The 25,291-nt window shown below is 36.4% G+C and overlaps 2 protein-coding genes across 2 annotated transcripts; one reads left to right on the forward strand and one right to left on the reverse strand.

Moving 5' to 3' along the window:
* The first annotated feature begins 1,729 nt into the window (after positions 1-1,729).
* On the forward strand, positions 1,730-2,476 carry LOC141390939 (uncharacterized). The gene is made up of 2 exons (XM_073963868.1): positions 1,730-1,803; positions 1,889-2,476. Exons 1-2 carry the CDS (start codon positions 1,789-1,791, stop codon positions 2,468-2,470), a joined length of 597 nt encoding a protein of 198 aa, XP_073819969.1. The 5' UTR covers positions 1,730-1,788; the 3' UTR covers positions 2,471-2,476.
* Positions 2,477-11,306: 8,830 nt separating this feature from the next.
* LOC141390940 (uncharacterized) lies at positions 11,307-12,117 on the reverse strand. Its single transcript, XM_073963869.1, has 2 exons — positions 12,046-12,117; positions 11,307-11,972 (listed from the first exon to the last, which is right to left on the reverse strand). The coding sequence occupies exons 1-2, from the start codon at positions 12,058-12,060 to the stop codon at positions 11,313-11,315; spliced, it is 675 nt and encodes a 224-aa protein (XP_073819970.1). The 5' UTR covers positions 12,061-12,117; the 3' UTR covers positions 11,307-11,312.
* Positions 12,118-25,291: the final 13,174 nt, after the last annotated feature.

The following is a 25,291-nucleotide window of genomic DNA, read 5'->3' on the forward strand; positions in this document are numbered from 1 at the left end:
CTGAAACGAAGTTTGGACAAAATATTGCGAATGCCAAATTATTGTCTAAACCGGTTGATCACTTCGAGAGTTATCGTGCTCTCCAGCCACTACATATGGTGCTATAGAAGTTTTTTTTACACCTTTCGGGCTGTTTTGTACAAAATATTACGAAAGCCAAATTTTGGACCGAATCGGCTGATCCGTTCGAGAGTTATCGTGCGGTCCTGCCAGACAGACAGACATACAGACGGACGGGCATGGCTAAAATTTAGCCACTAAATCAACTCCAAATTGTCTGAAACGGATTTGGTCCAAACACACTTGGGGTCTAAAACCATTATTTCGATGAGTCACATTTTGCCCGTATGAAAGTGTATATACCCTCGTTAGCATAAATGCTGAGGGTATAAATATCGAAAATATCTAATGTTGGGAATATCGATAGTTTGCCAGCTCTACTCAGTACCACATCAAAATGGCTGAAATTTAGTATTTAGTCATCATTGTGGCTTCCAAACTTTCTTCCAGAAATTTGTCAGCACAGGTGCACTTTTTGATATAGCCCTCATCAAACGGTACCTCCGATTTGGGTATTTTGAGGCTTTTAGCTACATTATCTTACCGAAGTGACTGAAATTTGGCATTTAGTATTCATTGTGGCTTCCAAACTTTTTCCCAGAAATTTGTCAGTATAGTTCCAAGTTTTGATATAGTCCATATAGAACGGTACCTCCCGATTTTCGGAATCTTGAAGATTTTAGCCACGTTATCTTATCGAAATTTATGAAATTTGGTATGTCAGAAATTTGTCAATATAGGTACAAGTTTACATACATATAGCACCCATAGAACGCTAACTCCTGATTTTCGGTATTTTGAAGATTTTAGCCACATTATCTTACGGCAGAAATTTGGCATTTAGTATTTATTGGGGGCTTCCAAACTATACCCCGAAATTTTGTCTGTATAGAGCTCCCATAGAACGTTTCCTCCCAATTTTCGGTATTTTGAAGGTTTTAACCACATTATTTAACCGAAAGTTCTAAAATTTGGCATTTTGCCTTCCTTGGGGCTACAAAACATTTCCCCAGAAATTTGTTAGTATAAGTCCACGTTTATATACAGCCGCAATAGAGCGGTTCCTCTCGAAATTTGTCTGTACACAGACGGTACATCCCGATTTTCGGAATCTTGAAGGTTATAGTCACAATATCTTACCGAAATATCTAAAATTTGGATTTTTTTCTTCTTTTTATGGGGTTCCCAACTTTACACGAGAAATTTGTCCGTGTAGGTCCACATATCCGAATTTTCGGTATATTGAAGATTTTAGCCTCATTATAACACAGAAATGGCTGCAAGTTGGAAGTTACTTCGTTTAGGGTATAAAACTTTCCACCTGAAAATGTTCAGTATAGGTCCATGTCTTCATATAGCCCCCATAGAACGGGGCTATATGATTTTGAAAGTTTTAGCACCCGATTTTCGGTATTTTTATATAAAAAGTAGAAACTTGCGTTTTAAAACGTTTAGTAAATAAAAACATAAACCAAAACAAACAATTATTTTGTTCGAAAAACAAATGATAAACTCAAATGATAAATGACATTTAACTCCAACATTAATGCTGTTAAGAAGTTTTAATGGCAAGTAGGCTAATGTTTTTAAAGTGCTAAAATAAATGATCGACATTCAAACATCTAGAACTGGTATAAATACAAATAACGCTTTATATTTCAAAATACAATTAATTTAGTAGGGCAGAATTTGGTTGAATAGTTCTTCTGCAGAAAAACGGATAAAAATATGCGCGTATTCATTGTGAGTATTTGTTAGAAGTTAAAATAAAAACACATATAGAAATCCTAAAATTTATTAATTTTATTCTTTTGTCATATAAATGTAGATTTTAAGTTTAGCAGCCTTTGCTTTAGCTGCTCCCGACGGCTATCACTACCCTAAAGCAAAAGACGAGACAGTAAATGAAGTTCAAAGCAATGAAAACAGCAAGAACAAATGGCAGCAAGAACCAATAGTGACCAAACGTTTTTTCACATACTCAGCACCAGAAGATGATGAACCTGAAATCATACAGAGAGACATTGTATTAGGCGCCCCACGTAAAACATACAATGTCGTCTTCATTAGAGCACCCGTAGCTAAACAGCACAAAGCTAAAATTCGCATCATTCCATCCATCAACGAAGACAAAACTGTCATCTATCTCTTGGCCAAGAAAGTTGATGCTCCCGTAGTGGAGACCTATGTTGAAGAGCCTGTCACAACAACTGCTAAACCTGAAGTTTTCTTCATAAAATATCGCACCAATAAAGAAGCCGAACATGTTCAACACCATATCCAGGCTAAATTTGATCATTTGGGTGGTAACACCCATGTCTCCGACGAAGGAGTGGCTCCTATTACATCGGTAATTGGCAGTTTGGATGCTGCAACCAAAAATACCTATTTGCCCTCTATTGACCATTGAATATTATCCAACGATCGCTGTATTATACCATTTGTTATGAATATTATGTTTTAAAATAAATCGAAAAAAATAATGAAACGTATATTAAAATACACAGAATTCTTTAAATCTGACAGATAGGTAAACAATATGAACGCTTCGTATAGTAATTTTTAAATGTAATACAAAAATCTGCGATGATGTATGTACAGTTAGACAACAAATGTATTGCGAAGACCAACATTGTTAACAATTTCATATTAATTGTTCGTTTATGGTTACAAATTATGTAAAAACAAGTAAGCAAAGGTTATAGTCGGACGCGGCCGACCATGTAATACCCTACACCACTGCCCCTGGGAATTTTGGAACAAATAAGCTTAATGTAAGAAATAACTTTGTCGATACTGCCACCTTATCGCATTAAGCTTGGGACCCACAGCTTATAGCCGAGTCCGAACGGCGTGTCCTAAGACACCACTTTTAGAGAAGTTTTAGTCGACAACATTACTGAGGTGTATTTTGCACCGTTGAACGTCTGATGTTACCTCGCCGGGGAATCGAACCTCCGACATTCTGCGTACAAGGCGGATGTGAAGTTGAAATATAGCTCCACGCTATGGAATAATATTAGAAATGTCTCCGAAATCTATTCCTCAAAAAATGTAAAATTTTCATGTTTCGACATATCTAATAGGATGCCACGGTGCACGATGGGGCCAATGACAGGTTTTCCAGGCAACAAATCACTGGGGCAAGATAGACCTTCCAAATTTTGTACAGATGTTTATAATGGGCTTAGAAACTAATATGCCAAATTTGGTTCATATCGGTTCATATATACATATAGCTGCCGTATATATGTTCGCCCGATTTCAAGCAATTGATGGACCAAACACGCAAATTCAGCCCAATTTTTATGCGATTTGGAAAATACCACGGAATTAGGACTACAAATAAGTTTGCCAAGTTATATTGAAATCGGTTCAGATTTTGATATTGCTCCCATATATATTTTCGCCCGATTTTAGGTATTTGGTGCACCAATCCCGCTATGCATGTCCAATCTTGATGAAATTTGAAATGTGTGACGGATTTTGGTCTAGAAACATTTTTGGCAAATCATATTGAAATCGGTTCAGAATTGGATATAGCTCCCATATATATGTTCGCCCGATTTCAGGAAAATGATTGACCAAGCATGCAAATTCCATCAAATTATAATAAAATTTGGAAAATATTACGGAATTCGAACTACAAATAAGTTTGTCAAGTTATATTGAAGTCGTTTCAGATATAGAAATAGCTCCCCTATATACATATGTTCAAATTTCATGTTTTGTCTGTGGTTTGTTATAAGTTAATAAAAAAAGGTTCCAAATTTAGTAAAAATCGGCTAAAATTCCGCCACAAATGCCAAAGTTTGCGATATATTTGAAATTATATATTATTATTATTATTATTATATACGTCTATTAAATTTTTCCATATTTTTAAGTATTACTACATCTAAAATAAGATTTTTATGAAAAGGCGCAGATAGGCGCAGCTAATTTTTTCACAAAATGATAGTACACATTAATACCTTTCACCACATATATATAATATCCTAGATCTACCTAGATCTCAAAAGTTATACTCCAGAGAACACATGGATAATAAAGCAAAATACTTCAAAAAAGACATAACATCTTAACTCAAAAATACATTTACCACACATAACATTTTTATTATTTGTTAACACTATCTTATTTTACATACCCATTGAAGAGCTTTCCATGTTTAAAAAATATAAAAATGTTGAAATGTTCTTTTCGGCGCCTAAAATGCTTTCACTACTTATTTATAATGAATGTCGGAAAATGATGCATAAGAAAATATGTCACCATTGCCAGATCAGTACGTCGCTCTGTGATGTTACCAGATTGATTTATTTTTTTATTTTTAGTGATTCAGAGTGTTGTCAATCGAAATCCGTTATTATTTTTTTAAAATTGTTCACTTCAAAAATTGACTTTTTGCCTCGAAAACCTGCTATTGGCCCCATCGTGCGGTGGTGCAATGGTTTTAACAATTTTCACACAAAAGTTGTGGTCCATTTAACTCTCTAAATATTATCTGATCGCCATCTCAATTTGCAAGCTTATTCTTTGTCATATACTCTTAAAAATTTCGCGTTGACCGGAATATTATTGCGACCTACAGAGCCGCTACAAAATTGGATAAATATTATTTTTTTGTCCATTTAACCCGCTAAATATTTCACGATCATCACCAATAAGAATAGAGATATATTCTGGTCTGAACCCGACCTCCGTACAAAATTTCATGACGATCGGTTCATATTGCGGCCTGGAATTTGATTACAATTTATAATTGACAGACGGACGAACGAACGGACACGCATCTCAAAATCTCTTTATCTCCGACGAATATTTCGCGGTGTTACATGAATGTTTACCAAAACATAGTGGTGTAAGGTATAACTATACAGTTTTTTTGTGTAAATCTCTTGCTATTGTCCTCAAAATAATATTTCATCAAAATACACAAAACTTTTTTTGCGATTTATAACAAATGCGGATAATAATAAGAATTATCTACTACTAAGCTGAACAGTGGCCTGAGGAAACATCCCATGTTAAATTTGAAGGCTACTCATCAAAAATTGAGCGATTTATAGCAAAATCGGGGAAAGATATATATGGGGGCTATATCCAAAACTGTACCGATTTTTATGAAAATCGGTGAAACTACTCAGGGGCCTAAGAAAATATCACATATAAAATTTGAAGGCTATTCCATAAAAATTGATCGATTTATAGCAAAATCGGGGAAAGATATATATGGGGGCTATATCCAAATCTGAACCGATATGGACCAAAGTTGAAAATTTTCATTCCTATGCCCTTATAAGTACTTGTGCAAAAATTCATCAACCTAGGTCAACTCCTTCTATTTTTGTCCACTTTTGTATGGAAACGGCAACACTGTGCGATGCGCCCATTAAGGTTTTCAAATCGCCTCGGCCTATTGTGTATATAATGTCGTAACCATAAAGGCTGTAGGTACAATTATACTTCGTTGGTAATAGGGAAAGATTCAATTGGGTATGCTACATAGATAAATTTAGTCCACGATAGTCTACGAAGAACCCTTCATACATTTTGTCCAATAGGTATTTGTTCAAGCACTTCCATTCCAACAATATTGAACTCGTATTATTTGGATACGGGATGAGTGTATAGCCTCGAGACCTCAATATAGCTCGAATGTGACATAAAAAACATGCAGTATTTTCATTGTGGAATTCGATTTAATAGTGGAATGATATGAAATGAAGAACTAATTCAGATTTCATTCGAAATTTCTCTCAAAAACAGTATACAAACAAAAACTTTGAAATTATTTGTTGTTAATGATGTACATTTTCTGTACAGAAACTTCAGAAAAATATAAGTTTTAATTGGAAATCACCAAAAAAAAAAAAAACAAAAATATGAGAAAGAACAATTTTAGTAATTTGTTACAGTAACTTAACAAAATTGGTCGACCAAACCATTTCGAAGAGGGCGCCAGTGACCCCCCCCCCCTCCCTTTCGTACGTACCTGCATCTTTCTTACTACTCATGAGTGGTCCTCGATCCAAATTTGAGGATTCCAGCTCTATCGGTTCACGCAAATCCATGTTGTAATAAATTTAGTACCACTTAGTATTTTTTCGAACACTTATAGTTCGAATTTCCAAAAACCCTTTGCCACATCTTTCTTAATCTCCTTCAGTAACCCTCATTCCAATTTTCCAGAAATTTTGTGCGAAAGAAAAGGACATGTAATTTTTATACCCTACACCACTATGTGGTAAGGGGTATTATGTGTTAGTGCATTTGTATGTAACATACAAAAGGAAGCGAGATAGACCCATAGTTCCTTCTAGGGATATACATAGAATCACTTTCTGAGTCGATTTATGCATGTCCGCCCGTTCGCAACATACAGGTCGCATTTGATGACCGATTTCGCTGAAAATTGGGGAATACCATTTTTTTAGCCGTCGGAAGATCAAGTTCGAAGATGGGCTATATCGGTCCAAGTTTTGGTATAGCCCCCATATAACGGTACCCCCCGATTTGCGGTATTTTGACGTTTTTAGCTACATTTTCAGACCGATGTAGCTATAATTTGACAGTTAGGGTTCTTAAATGTCAATAAACTTATATAACAAAAGTTGTGGACATCGGTCCACGTTTTGGTATAGCCCCCATATAACGCTACCCCCGATTTACGGTATTTTGAAGGTTTTAGCTACATTTTCAGACCGATTTAGCTATAATTTGACATTTAGGGTTCTTAAGTATCAATAAACTTATATAACAAAAGTTGTGGACATAGGTCCACGTTTTGGTATAGCCCCCATAAAACCCCCGATTTACGGTATTTGGACGTTTTTAGCTACATTTTCAGACCGATGTAGCTATAAATTGACATTTAAAGTTCTTAAATGTCAATAAACTTATATGACAAAACTTGTGGGCATAGGTCCACGTTTTGGTATAGCCCCCATATAACGGTACTTCCCGATTTACGGTATTTTGACGTTTTTAGCTACATTTTCAGACCGATTTAGCTATAATTTGACATTTAGGGTTCTTAAGTGTCAATAAACTTATATAACTAGTGGACATAGGCCCAAGTTTTGGAATAGCCCTCATATAACGTTACCGCCTGATTTCAGGTATTTTGACGTTTTAAGTCACATTTCTAGACCGAATTAGTTATAATATTACCGATTTTCGGTATTTTGAGGATTCTAGCTAAAATTTTTAACCGAATTAGGAGTTATATGACATTAAAAGCTCAAAAACTGTCAACATAGGCCCATGTTTTATTATAACACCTATATAACGGTACTTCCCAATTTCTAGCCCACCAAAAATTGTCAACATACATAGTTAGATATAGGCACCATAAAAAAGGGTCTCCCGAATGAAGCATTTTATGTACATTATCTGACATTTTAACGTACCCACTTAAAGTTGGGAACAGAAATGAAAACTAATTATTCCATTTTAGTTCAGAATATTTTATGGTGGAGGGTATGAAAAGTTCGGCCCGGCCGAACTTAATGCTTTTTTACTTGTTATTTTTTATTTTTATAAATTATCTTTATGATGAATTACTCTTCGGGTTCTGTTATGGTAGCTACTCCGTTCACATTCAATTTGATGGGTAAAAGGAAAGGTATTTTTTTACTGATGAGCATTTTCCGTTGTGCCAAATTTTGAAAACTATCAGCGGTGGAGAAAAAAAGAGCAAAACGTTTATTCATTGAAGGAACTGTTTAACATCTCCAAAATGAATGACGAATGGATGTACAAAGAGGAAAAGCACATCTACATACATATAGCATAAACAAACAAAAGGAAGCATAAACCAGCAGGTACTGCAAGGCGAATTAATCGAAATAAGTCTTCATTAATGGAGGGACAACTTGTCTTCGAACTAACGCGTGTCCTGTCGCTGCACAGCAAAACATAAACGTCTGCAATGCATGTGTTTATTCTGTGCCGGAATCCCGGAACAGGTTGTGTAATATCTCTTTATTTATTTCTTACTCATTGGCTAAACACTGGTTCATTAGTCAGTTGTTCCACGCTGATGATTTTGACGAACTATCAGTAGCAGTGAATGACTTTCCAAAAGCTCTCAAATACTTGAAGACACACTGGAATCTCTCGAAGCAATCAGTGTTGTGAACGTGCGATCAAAGTTATGTAAGACTTTTAGACTTTTCTGAGATTCTGAATATATACTGACCAAGGGCTTTCATCCCCAAAAGGAATTATCCCTGCCCCAGATTTTCACCTCCATTTTGTATACCCCCAAACGAATATGAACACTCAATTTAAACCATTTCGGTAGGATAATGCGGTCAGATTACAATTTTATGCGGGCTATATAAAAATGTGGACCGATATAACCCATGTTAAATAAGAAAAATCCTACGAGTAATACAAACTTCTGGGCCAAATTATAAAGCTCTATGTTAAATATCGCGATTCAACAGACATTCAGACCTCGTGATATCGTCTTATTTAATATAGGGTCTCTGGCAAATGTTCCGATGTGTTACAAACGGATTTACAAAGTTAATTATACCCTCCATCTTATAGTGGAAGGTATAAATAAAGGAATATTCCGTATTAAATCTGGAGATACCATAGGGTAAATAGTGCAATTCCAATACATCGATTGATTTTCTGAATTGTAATTATGGTCCATTCAGATAGATTACTAATGTTCACATAGAAAATCCGAACAACGGGCCGGCAACGCGGACCCGGTTCAGCTAGTTCATGTATATAATTTAAAACAGTTACATAAGAACTATGGTATCGATTGTGACATAGGGGATGAGAGATACCAGGAAATGGTCCTGACCGGCTTTAACCTAGCAAAGTCCAGGAGGAGCAAACATAGACTCGGACCACTACCTAGTTGCAGCAAAGGTACGCACCCGGTTAAACGTAGCAAACAAAGTACAAACATACACAACACGAAAGTTAGACATCGGTAAGCTGCAATCACAACAGACAGCCACAGCGTATTCCACTCAACTAGCCCAATTGCTTAATCAAAGCACTCCTCATCCCGATAACATATCAGCGCAAAGCATTGTCCACTCCATGCAAACAGCCGCAAAATCCATATTTGGATACCAAGAACTCAACCAAGGAATTCATGGTATGATCAGGAGTGTCGTGCTGCTACCGAAGAGAAAAATGCGGCATATAGGGCTACTTTACAATCCGTAGCAACGGGTATCGCACGAGAAAGGTATCGGGAGAAAAGGAGAGAGGAGAAACGTCTTTTCCGCAGGAAAAAGAGAGAGATGGAAAAGCGGGAGTGTGAAAAAATCGAGATGTACAGGAGCCAGAATGAAGTCCGAAAATTCTACCAAAGAGTGAAGCATCAAACTGATGGCTTTGGTACAGGCACCTCCTCCTGTAGAGAGCAGCAAGGTAATTTGGTAACTGATACAGATAGTGTGCTCAGGATATGGAAAGAGCATTTTTAAAACCTATTGGTATCCAGCGAAGACGACGAAGATACCACAGATCCAATCCCAGAAGATGGTATTGAATGTATACCGCCCAGCCAAGATGAGGGGTAAAGACAGCAATAAAACGGCTGAAGAATAATAAGGCAGCAGGAGCCGATGACTTACCAGCCGAACTGTTCAAAACCGGAGGCGACACGCTGATAAGGTGTATTCATCAGCTAGTTAGCACCATCTGGCAGGAAGAACGAGTACCCGACGATTGGAACCTGAGCATCCTGTGCCCCGTCCATAAGAAAGGAGATAAGACTGTATGCTCTAACTATAGGGGCATAAGTCTACTCCCGATTGCCTACAAGATCGTGTCAGGGATATTGTGCGAACGACTAAAGCCTATGGTCAACGAGATAATTGGGCCATACCAATGCGGCTTTAGACCAGGCAAGTCCACCATTGACCAGATATTTACCCTGCGGCAAATCCCCACTACGTTCAAAGGTATTCCAGGCCATGTGTGAATTTGGTATCCCCGCAAAGCTCATTCGGCTTTGTAAAAAGACTTTAACTGGCACGAGATTCTCGGTTAAAATAGTAAAGAACCTCTCCGAAGAATTCTGTACCAAAAGAGGTTTCAGGCAAGGAGACAGCCTCTCGTGTGATCTCTTCAACATCCTTCTGGAAAAGGTTATTCGAGAGGCAAACATCAAAAGAAGTGGCACAATCTACACCAATAGCCACATGTTACTTGCTTATGCTGATGATATAGACATCATGGGATGATCAGTAAAAGAAGTAACAGATACCTTTATGAAGGTCGAAGGAGAATCTGCTAAAGTGGGTCTGGCGGTAAAAGGCGGGACGACTAAGTTGATGGTGTCGACGCGCAATGCGTCCATAGAGATCGGGCCAACTGTTGACGTTGGTTCCTATAATTTTGAGGTAGTAAAAGACTTCGTCTACCTCGGCACCGCCGTAAACACGACTAACGACATCAGTTGTGAAATAAAAAGAAGAATTGTATTGGCTAACAAATGCTACTTTGGCTTAGGTAAGCAGTTTAAAAACAAGGCCATATTTCATCAAACAAAAATAACGCTTTACAAAACACTGATACTACCCGTGCTGGTGTACGGTTTCGAAGCCTGGGTACTTGGAATTTCCAGATAGAGCAGTGCTTGGTGTGTTTTAGAGAAAAATTCTTCGAAAGATCTACGGGCCAATCTGCGTTGACGGTTAATATCGACGTCGCATGAACCACGAGCTGTATCTGCTATACAACGACATCAATATAGTTAAACGTATTGAGATGCAACGATTGCGTTGGCTTGGCCATATCATAAGAATGAGCAATGATGAACCCGCTAAAAAGGCGTATAAATATGAGCCGCTTGGCGGTGCACGCAGAATTGACAGGCCAAAGAATAGATGGCGCAAACAAGTGGATAAAGAGATGACAAGGCGCGGTATTTCAGAAAGAGAAGCAATAGACAGAGAGAAATGGAGATCTTTTCTTAGTTCGGCCTATAGAACAAATGTTCTGTAATGGGGCAGCTAAGTAAGTAAGGTATCGATAGTTATGGAAAGTTTGAATGGAAGTATCGAAAATATCAAATGTTGTGGATATTGATATGATGAACACGGAAGCTCTTTGACCTGAGAACGCTAGAAATTGACGAATACCAAAATATATATCTTTTTTGGAATTTATTTTAAATGACCAACAAAAAGTGAAATAACATCTATCATAATAAAAGAGAAAAGTCTATCAAACTACTTTCTAAATTAATAACTATCTCTTCACATTTAGTGTTTCACGGGTGGCAAATAAGCATTGTCGGCCGATTCAGCAACGCCAGAGAACTCAGCACCATTATTGGATCCAAAGGAGACATCGGAAGGTCCATTGTGTTGTTGCAAACCATCCAAACTACCAATTACCGATGAGACAGGCGAGACGCCCTCATTGGAGATAACAGTATTACCACCCAACTGATCATATTCAGCTTGGATACTTTGTTGGGCATGTTCAGCTTCTTCATTTGTTCGGTATTTAATGAAGAATACCTCAGGTTTGGTGGTAGTAGTAGCTGGTTCTTCAACATATGTTTCCAGTTGTGGTTCATCGGCTTTCTTGGCCAAGACATAAATAACAGTCTTGTCTTCGTTAACGGCAGGAATGACACGAATTTTGGTGGTCTGTTTCTTTTCAGCTGGTGATTTAATGAAAACAACATTGAAGTTCTTGCGAGGTGTACCAACAACAATATCTCTGTGCTGGACTTCCGTTTCTTCCTCCTCGGGTGCAGAGTGAATAAAGAAACGTTTGGTAACAAGAGGTTGTTGATGTTCCTGACCATAGGCTGAAGTTTCGGGTGCTGTTGGTGGTAAATATTGTCCACTAGGCTGGCTGGGATAATTGTAGCCTTGAGGAACGGCCGAACAAAGGGCAACAAAACACAATACCTATAGAGAAATAGAACAATGAGAACATTATTAGTATCCTTCGTCAAGTAATCATACTTTTTCCAATACTTACTAATAAACCACGCATGTTTTTGCTTGAGTTTGTTTGGTTGGGTGAAGAGGATTTGTTGTGATGTTCGATGAACTGTTCGATTTGAAGTATGTCAAAGTTGATAACTAGTTCACTATTTATAGGTGCTCTAGAAATCTCATTAAAGGCACATTCGTTTAACGAAGTACCTGTCCGCAATTAGTGTTTAACGTCTGTCGTTCAATGTCAGCTTTACATAAAGTTAATGCCGACGTCGCTGCCATCTCCCTAAAACGCTTTACATGATTGTGGTTGTTGTTGTATTTAAGATTTGTTTGCAATTTGCCATTGTTGTTACCGAACAACCAATACTATTCAATTAGTTACGTCGCTCTTGGGGATCTTTGCCTTTTTTATTTCAATTTACTAGCATTATCTGTAGTAATTTGCCCTCATATCTGACTGTCTTAAATCATTGTGGGACCTTCAAGTGTAACACATTATTTTCTTTTCTAGACAAACATATGTGAATGTCCAAATGCAGTTAATTTTGTTTTGAATACAAAACGTAATTATTCATTCATACATCCAGCAAACATATCTATGGCAGCAGCCGCATCATTTCTCTCCACAGTTGGCAGCGAAACAGCAGGAATGCACAAACCTTTCAAATGCAGTGTACTGATTTCCTAATGAAGTTATCAATTTATTTTAGCAACGTGTAACAATGCCGAGTGGAAGTAATAATAGTCGGTGCATTTTTATTTTCTTTATCGTAAATCAGAGATAAAGTCGAATCACATTACCTGCATGAGAAACCATTTTAAAAATGTAAAACCAAATGGAATATTTATAAAAGCGAGCAAATGTTAGTAATATAACACAAAATACAATTGGAAAAGACGCCTTGTTTAAGGAATCTCAAGGAAAGATTATGAAAAGTTTTAAAATGTAGACTAGACTGTACCTATTGACCAAAATATTTACAATTGTCATGCTCTATTAAGAACCCATTGCTTAATATAACAAGTAAGAAAGGCCAGACCGAACTTCTTATACTCTCCACCACGAACTGCATTGAAGTGAATAATAACAATTAGGTTCCTTTCGTTTATGAATATATAATAAGCTCTTCCTCTTATTTCGTGCAGGAGGGAATATCTGAAAATATAACTGAAAATATAACTGAAAATATTCCTTTAAAAGAGCTCAATTTCAGTTATTCCCCCTGAATAATGTGCTTAAAATCGAGGGTAATGTTCAATGGAGTTTTATAACCCAAGACTAAATACCAAATTGCATTCGGTGGGATATTGAAGCCACAAATATAGGAATACATGGACCTATACCGACAAATTCCAGGTGGAAAGATTTATACTTCCAACGACAACTTTCGAACCGGTCTAGACTTTTCATATTGTAATATTTCTGCCAATCTTAGATAAAGTTCGAATATGAACATCGGTCCATTATTTCGGGTACCGCTCCCTCAGAAGTTCAAGTAATTGCGCGCCAATGCAGTTAATGCTTTTCTATACCCTCAGTCTTTAGGATAACGATAGTACCATAGTTAGAATGGAAAAGATTTCCTATTACGAGATAATGGACCAAGAGCTTAAGGCCACTCCTGGTCCGAAGTTGGGTTTAGGAAATTGGTGCTGTAACTGGATGAAAAGTACTAAAAATAATACCAAATCCGGAAGATCCGGTAGAGGCAGCATTCTCAATTTTTGAAGGAGGATCACTTAACGCTGTTAGAAACTCGCACTATACTTGTAAGGTACCATTTGGTATAATGGTTACGGATAGAACTAAAAGCTTCAAAGTTGAAATGAGAAACAAGCTTGGTAGACTTTATATGAAAATATGGTTTTGAAAATGTGTACTCATGTGTACAAAAAGTTCGAAATGGTACGAAAATTTGTACAATTTTGATTTAGCTAAACTGATAGAACTGGAATCCTGAAATTAGGAATTAAAATTACTGTTGAAGTAAATGATTGAGATATTAAAATACAAAATTGTACTAAATTTGGTATAAAGTCTAGCTGCCTGAAATTTAGTATTAGTATAATTGTTGGTGTGTAGGGTGAAGATACGGAGTTGGTTTTAGAAAAAAAGGTACTATAATATATAAAGGTGCTATATTATATAACTAGCAAAATGCCCGCTACTTCGTATGCGGAAAAGGAATAATATTCAAATAAACAATATTTAATATGGTGAACACTGAAAATTTGTATGTACTAATACCTATTTGAATTGATATTTTATTTCTTTGAAGTACTGTTCGTACATGTTTTGTTCGAATCTCAAAAAAAAGACCTCTACACTTCAACAGCAACCTACATTTTAAATTTCAGTCCATGTTTTATTAGAACGGTATGAGTATTTTGAAAATTTTATCTACATTTTCTAACCGAATTTTGGAATTTGTGATATCAAAATGTAGAAACCCGATCGATTCCCCGGTCAGGCAACATCAAAGTTTCAACGGTGGCAAAATACCCCTCAGTAATGTTGGCGACATTTCCTGAGTATTTCAGCCATGTAAAACTTCTCTACAAGTGGTGTCGTAAGGCGCGCCGTTCGGACTCGGCCATAAACAGTAGGTCCCATATCATTGAGCTAATATGAAACGGGGTGCACTCTATGATATGAGAGAAGTCTCCCTTGTCCCGTCTGGGATGTTTGTGGAACAATTATTACATTATTTTGAAACCAAATTCGTGTTAACATAGAAACAATAGTACATTATTCAGTACAATTTTTAGAATCCACAACCTAGCCAATGGTATTACATGTAGAAACCTTTCATACATTTAAAGGTGGATTTTAATAAACATTCTGATCCAATCTTAACAGTGATCCTCACAACAAATTTCATTTATAGATTCACTCAATACCAGTGCTTCAATATTTAGTATTACTTAATACTTCTAGTACATTTATTGTACGACCACTTCTAACAATGAACTTAACAAATAAATAATATACCAGAATTCCACTCCTAATCCTTAGCCCAATACCAAATTTATTGCAATTTTTCACTTTTCACACACTAATTATATAATCCCAGCTTTATTGCTACACCAACGTCAAATTTAATACCATTTAGTACATTTCGTATTTCTCAATAAGTCAGCCAGCCCTCAGCCTAATTTCAGAATTTGTATGCATTTCAAAAAATCCTTATCTAAACACCAACACCATCCCTCATACAACAATTCGAAATTCCACCTTTATCCCTTCAAGCAACGCCAAACTGGTACCAAATTCAGTACTTATAATATGTATATGTTAAAAAACTACTTCTTTTTATCCAAAACTAAATCCCAATCGCAATTTAGTATTTTTCGTATACATAAGTACGTATACATAATACCGAATTTCACAATTTCAGCTCTACTAATTTACACAATAACAATTCGAACCAAATTCTTTGCCATTTTGTAATTTTCGTACACTTATTGTACGTACATCCACAACCACATCTCAACCCTACACATCAAGAGGGTGTATAATACCGAACTTCCGAATTACATCTCTATTCATAATACCATAAATATTTTTCGTATGAAAGTACGAATTTCAATAACTATCTCCAACAGTAATTCCAAATTTCATGATTCCACCCCATCCGTCCACCCAAAACTAAATTGTACCAAACTTAGTACCATTTAGTACTTTTCGTAACCATAAGTACGAACTTCCAAAACTATCTCAGCCCTACACTCCAACAGTAATCTAAATTTCAGGATTCCAGCTCTCTCCCTTTACCCAAATCCAAATTGAACCAAATTTAGTACCATTTAGTACGTTTCGTAGCCATAAGTACGAATTTCCTAAACTTCCTTAACCCTACACTCCAACAATCACCTTAACTCGAAATTTCAGGATTCCTGCTCTATCCGTTCACCCAAATATAAATTGTACCAAATTTAGTACCATTTAGTACTTTCAATACCCATAAGTACGAATTTCCAAAACTACCTCAATCTTACACCCCATAAGTAAACTTAATTATGAATTTCAGGATTCCAGCTCTATCTGTTCACCCAAATCCAAATTGTACCAAATTTAGTAAATTTAGTACTTTCGTATCCATAAGTATGAATTTCCAAAACTATTTCAATCCTTCACTCCATCAGTAACCTTAATTCCAGATTTCAGGATTACAGCTCTATCCGTGCACCCAAATCCAAATTGAGTACCATTTATTAATTTTCGTACCCCCTAAGTACGAATTTCCAAAACTTGCGCAATCCTACACCCCAATAGAAATCTTAATTTAAGATTTCAGGATTCCAGCTCTGTCCGTTCACCTAAATTTAAATTGCACCAAATTTAGTACCATTGTACCAAATTTAGTACTTTCCGTAGCCATATGTACGAATTTCCAAAACTAACTCAATCCTACAGTCCAACAGTAATCTTAAATCCAAATTTCACGATTCCAACTCTTTTCGTTCCCTAAAATCCAAATTGTACCAAATTTAGTACTTATCGTACCCATAAGTGCGAATTTCCAAAACTTCCTCAATCCTCACTCAACAGTAACCTTTAATCGAAATTTCAGGATTCCAGCTGTATCCGTTCACCCAAATATAAATTGTACCAAATTTAGAACCATTTAGTACTTTCCGTACCCATAATGACGAATTTCCAAGACTAAGTCAATCCTACAGTCCTACAGTAATCTTAATTCCAAATTTCAGGATTCCAGCTCTATTCGTTCCCTAAAATCCAAATTGTACCAAATTTAGTACTTATCGTACCCAGAAGTACGAATTTCCAAAACTTCCTCAATCCTACACTCCAACAGTAACATTAACTGGAAATTTCAGAATTCCAGCTGTATCCGTTCACCCAAATATAAATTGTACCAAATTTAGTACATTTAGTACTTTCCGTTCCCATAAGTATGAATTTCCAAAACTACCTCAATCCTACACTCCATCAGTAACCTTAATTCGAAATTTCAGGATTCCAACTCTATCCGTTCAACTAAATTTAAATTGTACCAAATTTAGAACCATTTAGTACTTTACGTACTTATAAGTATGAATTTCCAAGACTAACTCAATCCAACACTCCAAACGTAATTAAATTCTGAATTTCAGGATTCCATCTCTATCCGTTCACCCAAATCCAATTTGTACCAAATTTAGTACCGTTTACTACTTTTCGTACCCATAAGTACGAATTTCCAAAACTACCTCAATCATTCACTCCATCAGTAATCTTAATTCCAAATTTCAGGTTTCCATGACAATCTAAATCCAAATTGTACCAAATTTGGTACCATTTAGTACTTTTCGTACACATAAGTATGAATTTCCAAAACTACACACATATCTCAATCGTACGCTTCAACGGTAATCTAAATTCCAAATTTCAGGTTTTCAGCTCTATCCGTTCACCCAAATCCAAATTGTACCAAATTTAGTACCATTTAGTACTACTCGTACACATAAGTACGAACTTCCAAAATCATTTCCTTATATCAACACCACTTCCCAACCTTGATTTCCATACCAAATATGAACATTGTAGCTATATCCGCTCAAAATATACAATTGGTACCAAATTTAGTAACTTTTCGTACACTTATAAGTCGAATTTCCAAAAACCCTTTAGTACATCTTTCTAAATCTCCATCAGTTACCCTCATTCCAAATTTCAGAATTCTAGCTCTTCCCGTTTGCATAATACAAAGGGTACCATATTTAGTACCTTTTAGTACTTTTCGTACCCTTCTAGGTCGAATTTCCAAAAACCCAGCCTTATCTCACCCCTACACACCGACAGCAACCCACAGTCAAAATTTCAGCTTTCTAGCTTCAGCGGTTTCGTCTGGGCGATGATATGTCAGTCACTCAGTAACTCAGTCACTCACTCACTAAGCTCTTTTATATATATAGATACTAGCTAAACCCGGTGCGTTGCGGTACCCCGACTAAGATAATATATGAGGGAATAAATTATATTAACAAACAATTATATTAACTTTAAATGCTACCATCTTAATACTTTAATGAACAAATAAAGGAGATAAGAAAGCGTCCTCTGCCCGTTCAGTGCTGTGTATGGTGCATGAAATCGGCCGAAAATATATGAACCGATTTCAATATAGTTTGGCAAATTTATTTCTAGACCAAATTCGGTTACTTATTTCAAATTTGGAGATTGCATCTGTACACTTAAAGAGTTCGGGTTTTCGCCAAAAAGGCATCATTTCAAAAACTGAGAAGCCAATTGCTAATTCCCTTCGCCGGGATGAAATCATGATATTGGTAGCGATTAGTAAAATTTTGCAACACTGTCAGTTCGTTTTGAAAAATATTACTCTCTGTAATAGAGAATAATAAATGAAGTTGAGCCATTGGGGGAATACTCCAACTCAAGCAATCAAATGAGATTCAATCTTCAACAATAAATAAAACAAACTCAATAACAAATTTTAGTTTTTCGGTGGCATATTGACGTCACAACCTTCCGAATTACGAAAATCGGGAGGTACCGCTCTATGGGTGCCATATCGAAACGTGGACCTATACGCCGAAGACTATGTACCAAATTTAAGCCATTTCTGTGTAATAACGAGGCTAAAACCTTAAAAATGCCGAAAATCGGGTAGTACTGGTCTATGGGGACTATATGAAGGCGTGGTCCTATACCGACAAATGTCATATGGAACGTTTAATACCCCAAATGAAGACCAAATACCAGCCATTTCGGTGGAACATTGAGGCCACAACTTTAAAAATACCGAAAATCGGGTTGTACCGTTCTATGGGGGCTATATCAAAACGTGGACCTATACCGACAAATTTCATCTGGAACGTTTAGTATCCCACATTAAGACCTCATGCCAAATATTGTGTCCACAACCTTCAAAATTCCGAAAATCGGGAGCTACCGTCCTATGGGGGCTATATGAAGTCGTAGACCTATACCAACAAATTTCTTGGGCAAAGTTTTGTACCCCCAACGAAGACTAAGTACCAAATTTCAGCCATTTCTGAGGAATATTGAGGCCACAACCTTAAAAATTCTGGAAATAGAGAGGTACAGTTCTATGGGAGCTATGCTAAGGCGTGGACCTATGCCGAAAAATTTTATATGGAACGTTCAAATGAACGTTGTTGTGGACGTTCAAATGAACGGGTTGTACCGTTCTATGGGGGCTATATCAAAACGTGGACTTATACCGACAAATTTCATCTGGAACGTTTAAAATCCCACATGAAAACTACATGCCAAATTTCTGCCATTTCGGTGGAATTTTGTGTCCACAACCTTCAAAATACCGAAAATCGGGAGATACCGCTCTATGGGGGCTATATGAAGTCGTAGATCTAACCAACAAATTTCTTGGGCAAAGTGTTGTACCCCCAACGAAGACTAAGTACCAAATTTCAATCATTTCTGAGGAATATTGAGGCCACAACCTTCAAAATTCTGGAAATAGGGAGGTACAGTTCTATGGGGGCTATACTAATGCGTGGACCTATGCCGATAAATTTCATATGGAACGTTTAGTACCACAAATAAAGACCAAATACCAAATTTCAGCCATTTCGGAGGAATATTGAGACCACAACCTTCAAAACACCGAAAATCGGGAGATGCCGTTCTATGGGGGCCGTATTAAAACCTGGACCTATACCGACAAATTTAATATGGAACGTTTAATACCCCACATGAAGACCAAATTTCATATGGAACATTTAATACCCCACATAAAGACCAAATGCAAATTGATTATTGTGTCCACAACCTTCAAAATACTGAAAATCGGGAGGTACTATTCTATGGGACTGTATGAAGTTGTGGACCCATACCAACAAATTTCTGGGGGAAAGTTTTGTACCCTCAACGAAGACTAAGTACCAAATGTCAGTCATTTCGGTGTGATAATGAGGCTAAAACCTTCAAAATACCGAAAATCGGGAGGTACCGTTCTATGGGGGCTATATGAAGACGTGGCCCTATACCGACAAATTTCATATGGAACGTTTAATACCCCAAATGAAGACCAAATACCAGCCATTTCGGTGGAACATTGAGGCCACAACTTTAAAAATACCGAAATATCAAAACGTGGACCTATACCGACAAATTTCATCTGGAATGAAATATCCCACATTAAGACCACATGCCAAATTTCAACCATTTCGGTGGAATATTGTGTCCACAACCTTCAAAATACCGAAAATCGGGAGATACCGTCCTATGGGGGCTATATGAAGTCGTAGACCTATACCAACAAATTTCTTGGGCAAAGTTTTGTACCCCCAACAAAGACTAAGTACCAAATTTCAGCCATTTCTGAGGAATATTGAGGCCACAACCTTAAAAATTCTGGAATCAGAGAGATATAGTTCTATGGGAGCTATACTAAGGCGTGGACCTATGCCGAAAAATTTCATATGGAACGTTTAATACCCCAAATAAAGACCAAATACCAGCCATTTCGGTGGAACATTGAGGCCACAACCTTAAAAATACCGAAAATCGGGTTGTGCCGTTCTATGGGGGCTATATCAAAACGTGGACCTATACCGACAAATTTCATCTGGAATGAAATATCCCACATTAAGACCACATGCCAAATTTCAACCATTTCGGTGGAATATTGTGTCCACAACCTTCGAAATACCGAAAATCTGGAGATACCGTTCTATGGGGGCTATATGAAATCGTAGACCTATACCAACAAATTTCTTGGGCAAAGTTTTGTACCCCCAACGAAGACTAAGTACCAAATTTCAGTCATTTCTGAGGAATATTGAGATCACAACCTTCACAATTCTGAAAATAGGGAGGTACAGTTCTATGGGGGCTATACTAAGGCGTGGACCTATGCCGACAAATTTCATATTGAACGTTTAATACCCCAAATAAAGACCAAATACCAAATTTCAGGGATTTCGGAGGAATATTGAGGCCACAACCTTCAAAATACCGAAAATCGGGAGATGCCGTTCTATGGGGGCTGTATTAAAACGTGGACCTATACCGACGAATTTCATATGGAACGTTTAATACCCCACATGAGGACCAAATTTCATATGGAACATTTAATACCCCACATAAAGGCCAAATGCAAATTGATTATTGTGTCCAAAACCTTCAAAATACTGAAAATCGGGAGATACTATTCTATGGGGCTGTATGAAGTTGTGGACCCATACCAACAAATTTCTGTGGGAAAGTTTTGTACCCTCAACGAAGACTAAGTACCAAATGTCAGCCATTTCGGTGTGATAATGAGGCTAAAACCTTCAAAATACCGAAAATCGGGAGGTTCCGTTCTATGGCGGCTATATCAAAACGTGAACCGATATAGCCCATTTGCAATACCAATCATCCTGCAAGTTATAAAAACTTCTGTACCAAATTTTGACTCTCTGTCTTTAAAATTGCGAGAAAAAGGCATCAAGAAAATGAAAAATCATCAGTGGTATCTTTGAACTTCTTGGCATGGCATTGTTTGATCCCGCAGTGCAAAACACCGTAAAGAGCCAATTGGCGACAAAAATCTTAACAAAGCATAGATGGAAATTTCTCCAGAAATATTTGACCCAAACTTACAAAAGAGCAACTGCCGAAATTCCTAGAAGAAGGTCTACCTGGCACAATTAAAAGTGGAACTTACTTATTGTTCAAGAGATTAAATTTTAACTCCGAATTTCTTGAAAAAGATCCTGCAACTTGGCCGCGGAACATCAAATACCAGGAGGGGCAAAAGATGGTAAACTACTTGAAAGTTGTGAACGACATAGCAGAGCGAGGATTCGAGCTCATCACAGAATACAACCAATTAATTACAAATGTCGAGCAACTAAAACAATGCATTCTCCAAGTAGTCAGCAGTATCCCTCGAATAAATTTAAAAAATAATAAAATATAAAAGAGATTTGTTTTCATTCCACGGTGCCCCACCAGCACGTGTTAATATATTCCAATTGTGTTCAAACTATGGCATCTTAAAATCTAATAAAACTAAACAGTTTAGGCGGCACCACCCGCTTTCAATTTTTATTGAAAATTTTACGACTTTTATGACGATTTTGTGTATATTTTTTGCGTATTGTTTGCATATTTTTGATATGACCCCAATTATCGAAAAATTGACTATTAAAACGTCTGGATCCAAAATTCGAGTCCAATCGGATAAGAAATAAAAACATGCAAAAATCCGATGTCTTTTTATGACTAAGCTTCCAAAGCGGACTACTTCTATAAGTCAACTTGCGTTCGTCGTTGGTTTAAATTGCAATATCTAACACTCTTTACCTTTACATTCATTACATATTAAAATAGCGATTTAAGGCCAAATCATAGTTTCGCCCAAACGTTGGCAGTTTCGCTGCGTTAATGGTTTCCGTCATTAAAATTAATTTAAAATGTATAAAAATACTCATTTAATGTGGCAACTTGAAATGTTACATTTTAAAAATGAATAATGCTTGCAAATCTTAGCTCATCATCAGCCGTTTTAAATTTTTTAACACTTGCAAAAATATTTTTATACTCAACTAAAGTGTACATACATTCGGAAGGTATTTAAACCACTCCCTTTCAATTAGTTTTATACCAATCTAGATAAAAATGTTGAAAACAAACGGACTACCGGTTTCAATTTGTAATACAATGTTTACAGATACTGATCTATCGGTGTCATCAGCAAAAGAAAGGTTTTGTGCAAATTAAAGTGGCAGACTTAATATAAGATACCAATTTTATTGATTACTTGGACAATTGGTTTTCTTAAGTTTCTCATCTTCTGTGATCATTTTAAAACAATGAACATTTGTTGCATATATTGTATTTTACATTGCATGTTTGTAGACAATGTCAATGTAGTTATGCCTATAGGTAGAATTAGTCATGACATAGGCCATAACGCCATAATCATAGAAAACTGAAATCCATTTGGTTTCTTACGGTTATGGCTATGACATTAGCCATAGGTTTGGTTCATGTCATGTCTAAAGCTGAAAACACATCCAACTTTTGAGTAAAGTTTTGTGTTGGGCGTTGAGAAAAAAAACAACAACAACAGGTCGACGGCGACACCAAAATCTAGCGTTAATCTGTTTGCCGGCATATATTTCAAATGAATTTGAATTTTTCGGCATCATGCCCAACAGTGTAAAAACGGCCAAAAACGACACAAAACTTTACCCAAACGTTGGATGTGTTTTCAGCTTAATTCTTGCTTAAGAAGTAATTGCTATATTACACCATATGCTTTTTCACATGTATGTAGTCACTGTGGGTATACTAGTATACAGACCAGCTGATGTCATACATGTGAAAAACATATGGTGTAATATAGCCATAAGAGATATTGTATTTTCTATATGGTCGTGATGTTAAGGGAGATGTCAGACAATAAACACGCTTACCATTGCTTTTAGATGTCACACTTAAAGATTATTATATTATTATACCGCAGTGTGATCCGTTAGTGTTGCAACACAGTTAAAAACACTAACTACACAGAAAAAAAACAAATTCATTCAGTTTATGAATAGTGTTCAAAAATTGTTTCCAATGTTCAGATTTTTATATTGTATGAACCTAATTCATAAAGCAATAAATACTGATTTCTTTTTTGAATGAAACATAAACATGGAACATATGTTTATTTTTTTTTTCAAAATATGAACCAATTCATTAATTACAAAATAATCTTCTTTAAAGCAAGAAAAAGTTACTTATATTCAAAACTCTGTTTATATTTTTCATAAATTTGTTTTTTCTATAAAAACTAGCTGACCCGGTTCCGCGTTGCTGGCCCGTCATTTTGGATTTCCGTGTAAGGCTTAGGCTTACCTCTAGATATTTTGGTATAACCCTCATGCAATGGTATCTCCAGATGTAAAATAGAAGATTACTTTAATTATAGGCCCCACCATAATATGAAGGGTATAATTAACTTTATGATTCTGTTTGTAACACATCGGAATATTCTTCGGAGAACCTATAAAGTATATATTCGTGATCAACATAAAAAATAAGTGAATATAACGATGTCCGTCTATCTGTGATACAGCTCGCGATATTTAACATAGAGCTTTTCAATTTGGTACAGAAGTTTTTATTTTTTCACGTAGCATGTTTGGTATTAAAAATTGGTTATATCAGTCCACATTTTGATATAGAAGCGACTGACAGCCCGATTTTCGAAATTTTCAAGGTTTTAGCCGCATTATCCTACCGAAATGACAATACTTTAGTATTTAGTCTCCCTTAGAGGAAAACGCATTTTTGCATAGGATTATCAGCATAGGTCCACGTTTTGATAGAACTACCCTAGAACGGTACCGCCCGATTGTCGATATTTTGGAGGTTTTAATCCATTATCCCACCGAAATGCCTGCAATTTGTTATTTAGCATTCAGTGTGGGGGTATAAAACATATAATATTCGGTACAGGTCAAGGTTTCTAAATCGTCTTCATTGAACGGTACCTCTCGATCTTCGGTATTTTCAAGTTTATAGCCACATTGGTACTTAGTCTTCCTTGGGAGTATAAAACATTTCTGCAGATAATTATCGGCATATAGGACGGTACCTCCCGAGTTTCGATAATTTGGAGGTTTTAGTGTCATTATACAACCGAAATGGCTATAACATTTTGGTCTGTTGTCTTCATTGTGGGTATAAAACATTCCCGCATAGAATATTCGGTAGAAGTTTTTTATGTAGCCTTCATTGAACGATACCTTCCGATTTTCAATATTTTCAAGGTTTTAGCGGCATTATTCAACAGAAATGGCTATATTTGGAGGTATCAAATATTTTAGCAGAGAATTGTCGGTATAAATCCATGTTTTCATTCATAAAACGATACCTACCGATTTTTTGGGGATTTTGAATGTTTTAGCCACATTATTCAACCAGAATGGCTTAAACCTGATTTCAATATAATTTATGGTGGCTTGCATAAAAGTTGGGTCCGTTCGAACTTAACGTCGTTTTTACTTCTTGTTAACAGAGAGATGTTTCATTGAACACGTTATTATTTTGCACTCCTAAACATGAAAACATCTGTGATTCATAAAAAATGACTTCAAAATGCTATAGGGTTTATCTAGACTTTGCTGTATTAAAAAAACGTTGATCGAGTTATTCTAAGCACTGAATTCAATGTTCATATCATGTTTGCTGTCCCACTTACTAAATTTGTAAATCTAATCAGTAAGAATAAAGTTTTCAAAAATTAGACGCAATCGCGGTATTCTGCTTCCAAAACACACATTAATGGCAG

This window comes from Musca autumnalis, unplaced genomic scaffold (assembly GCF_047663935.1).
Source record: "Musca autumnalis isolate F117 unplaced genomic scaffold, ASM4766393v1 scaffold_1, whole genome shotgun sequence".
Classification (NCBI taxonomy): Eukaryota; Metazoa; Arthropoda; class Insecta; order Diptera; family Muscidae; genus Musca; species Musca autumnalis.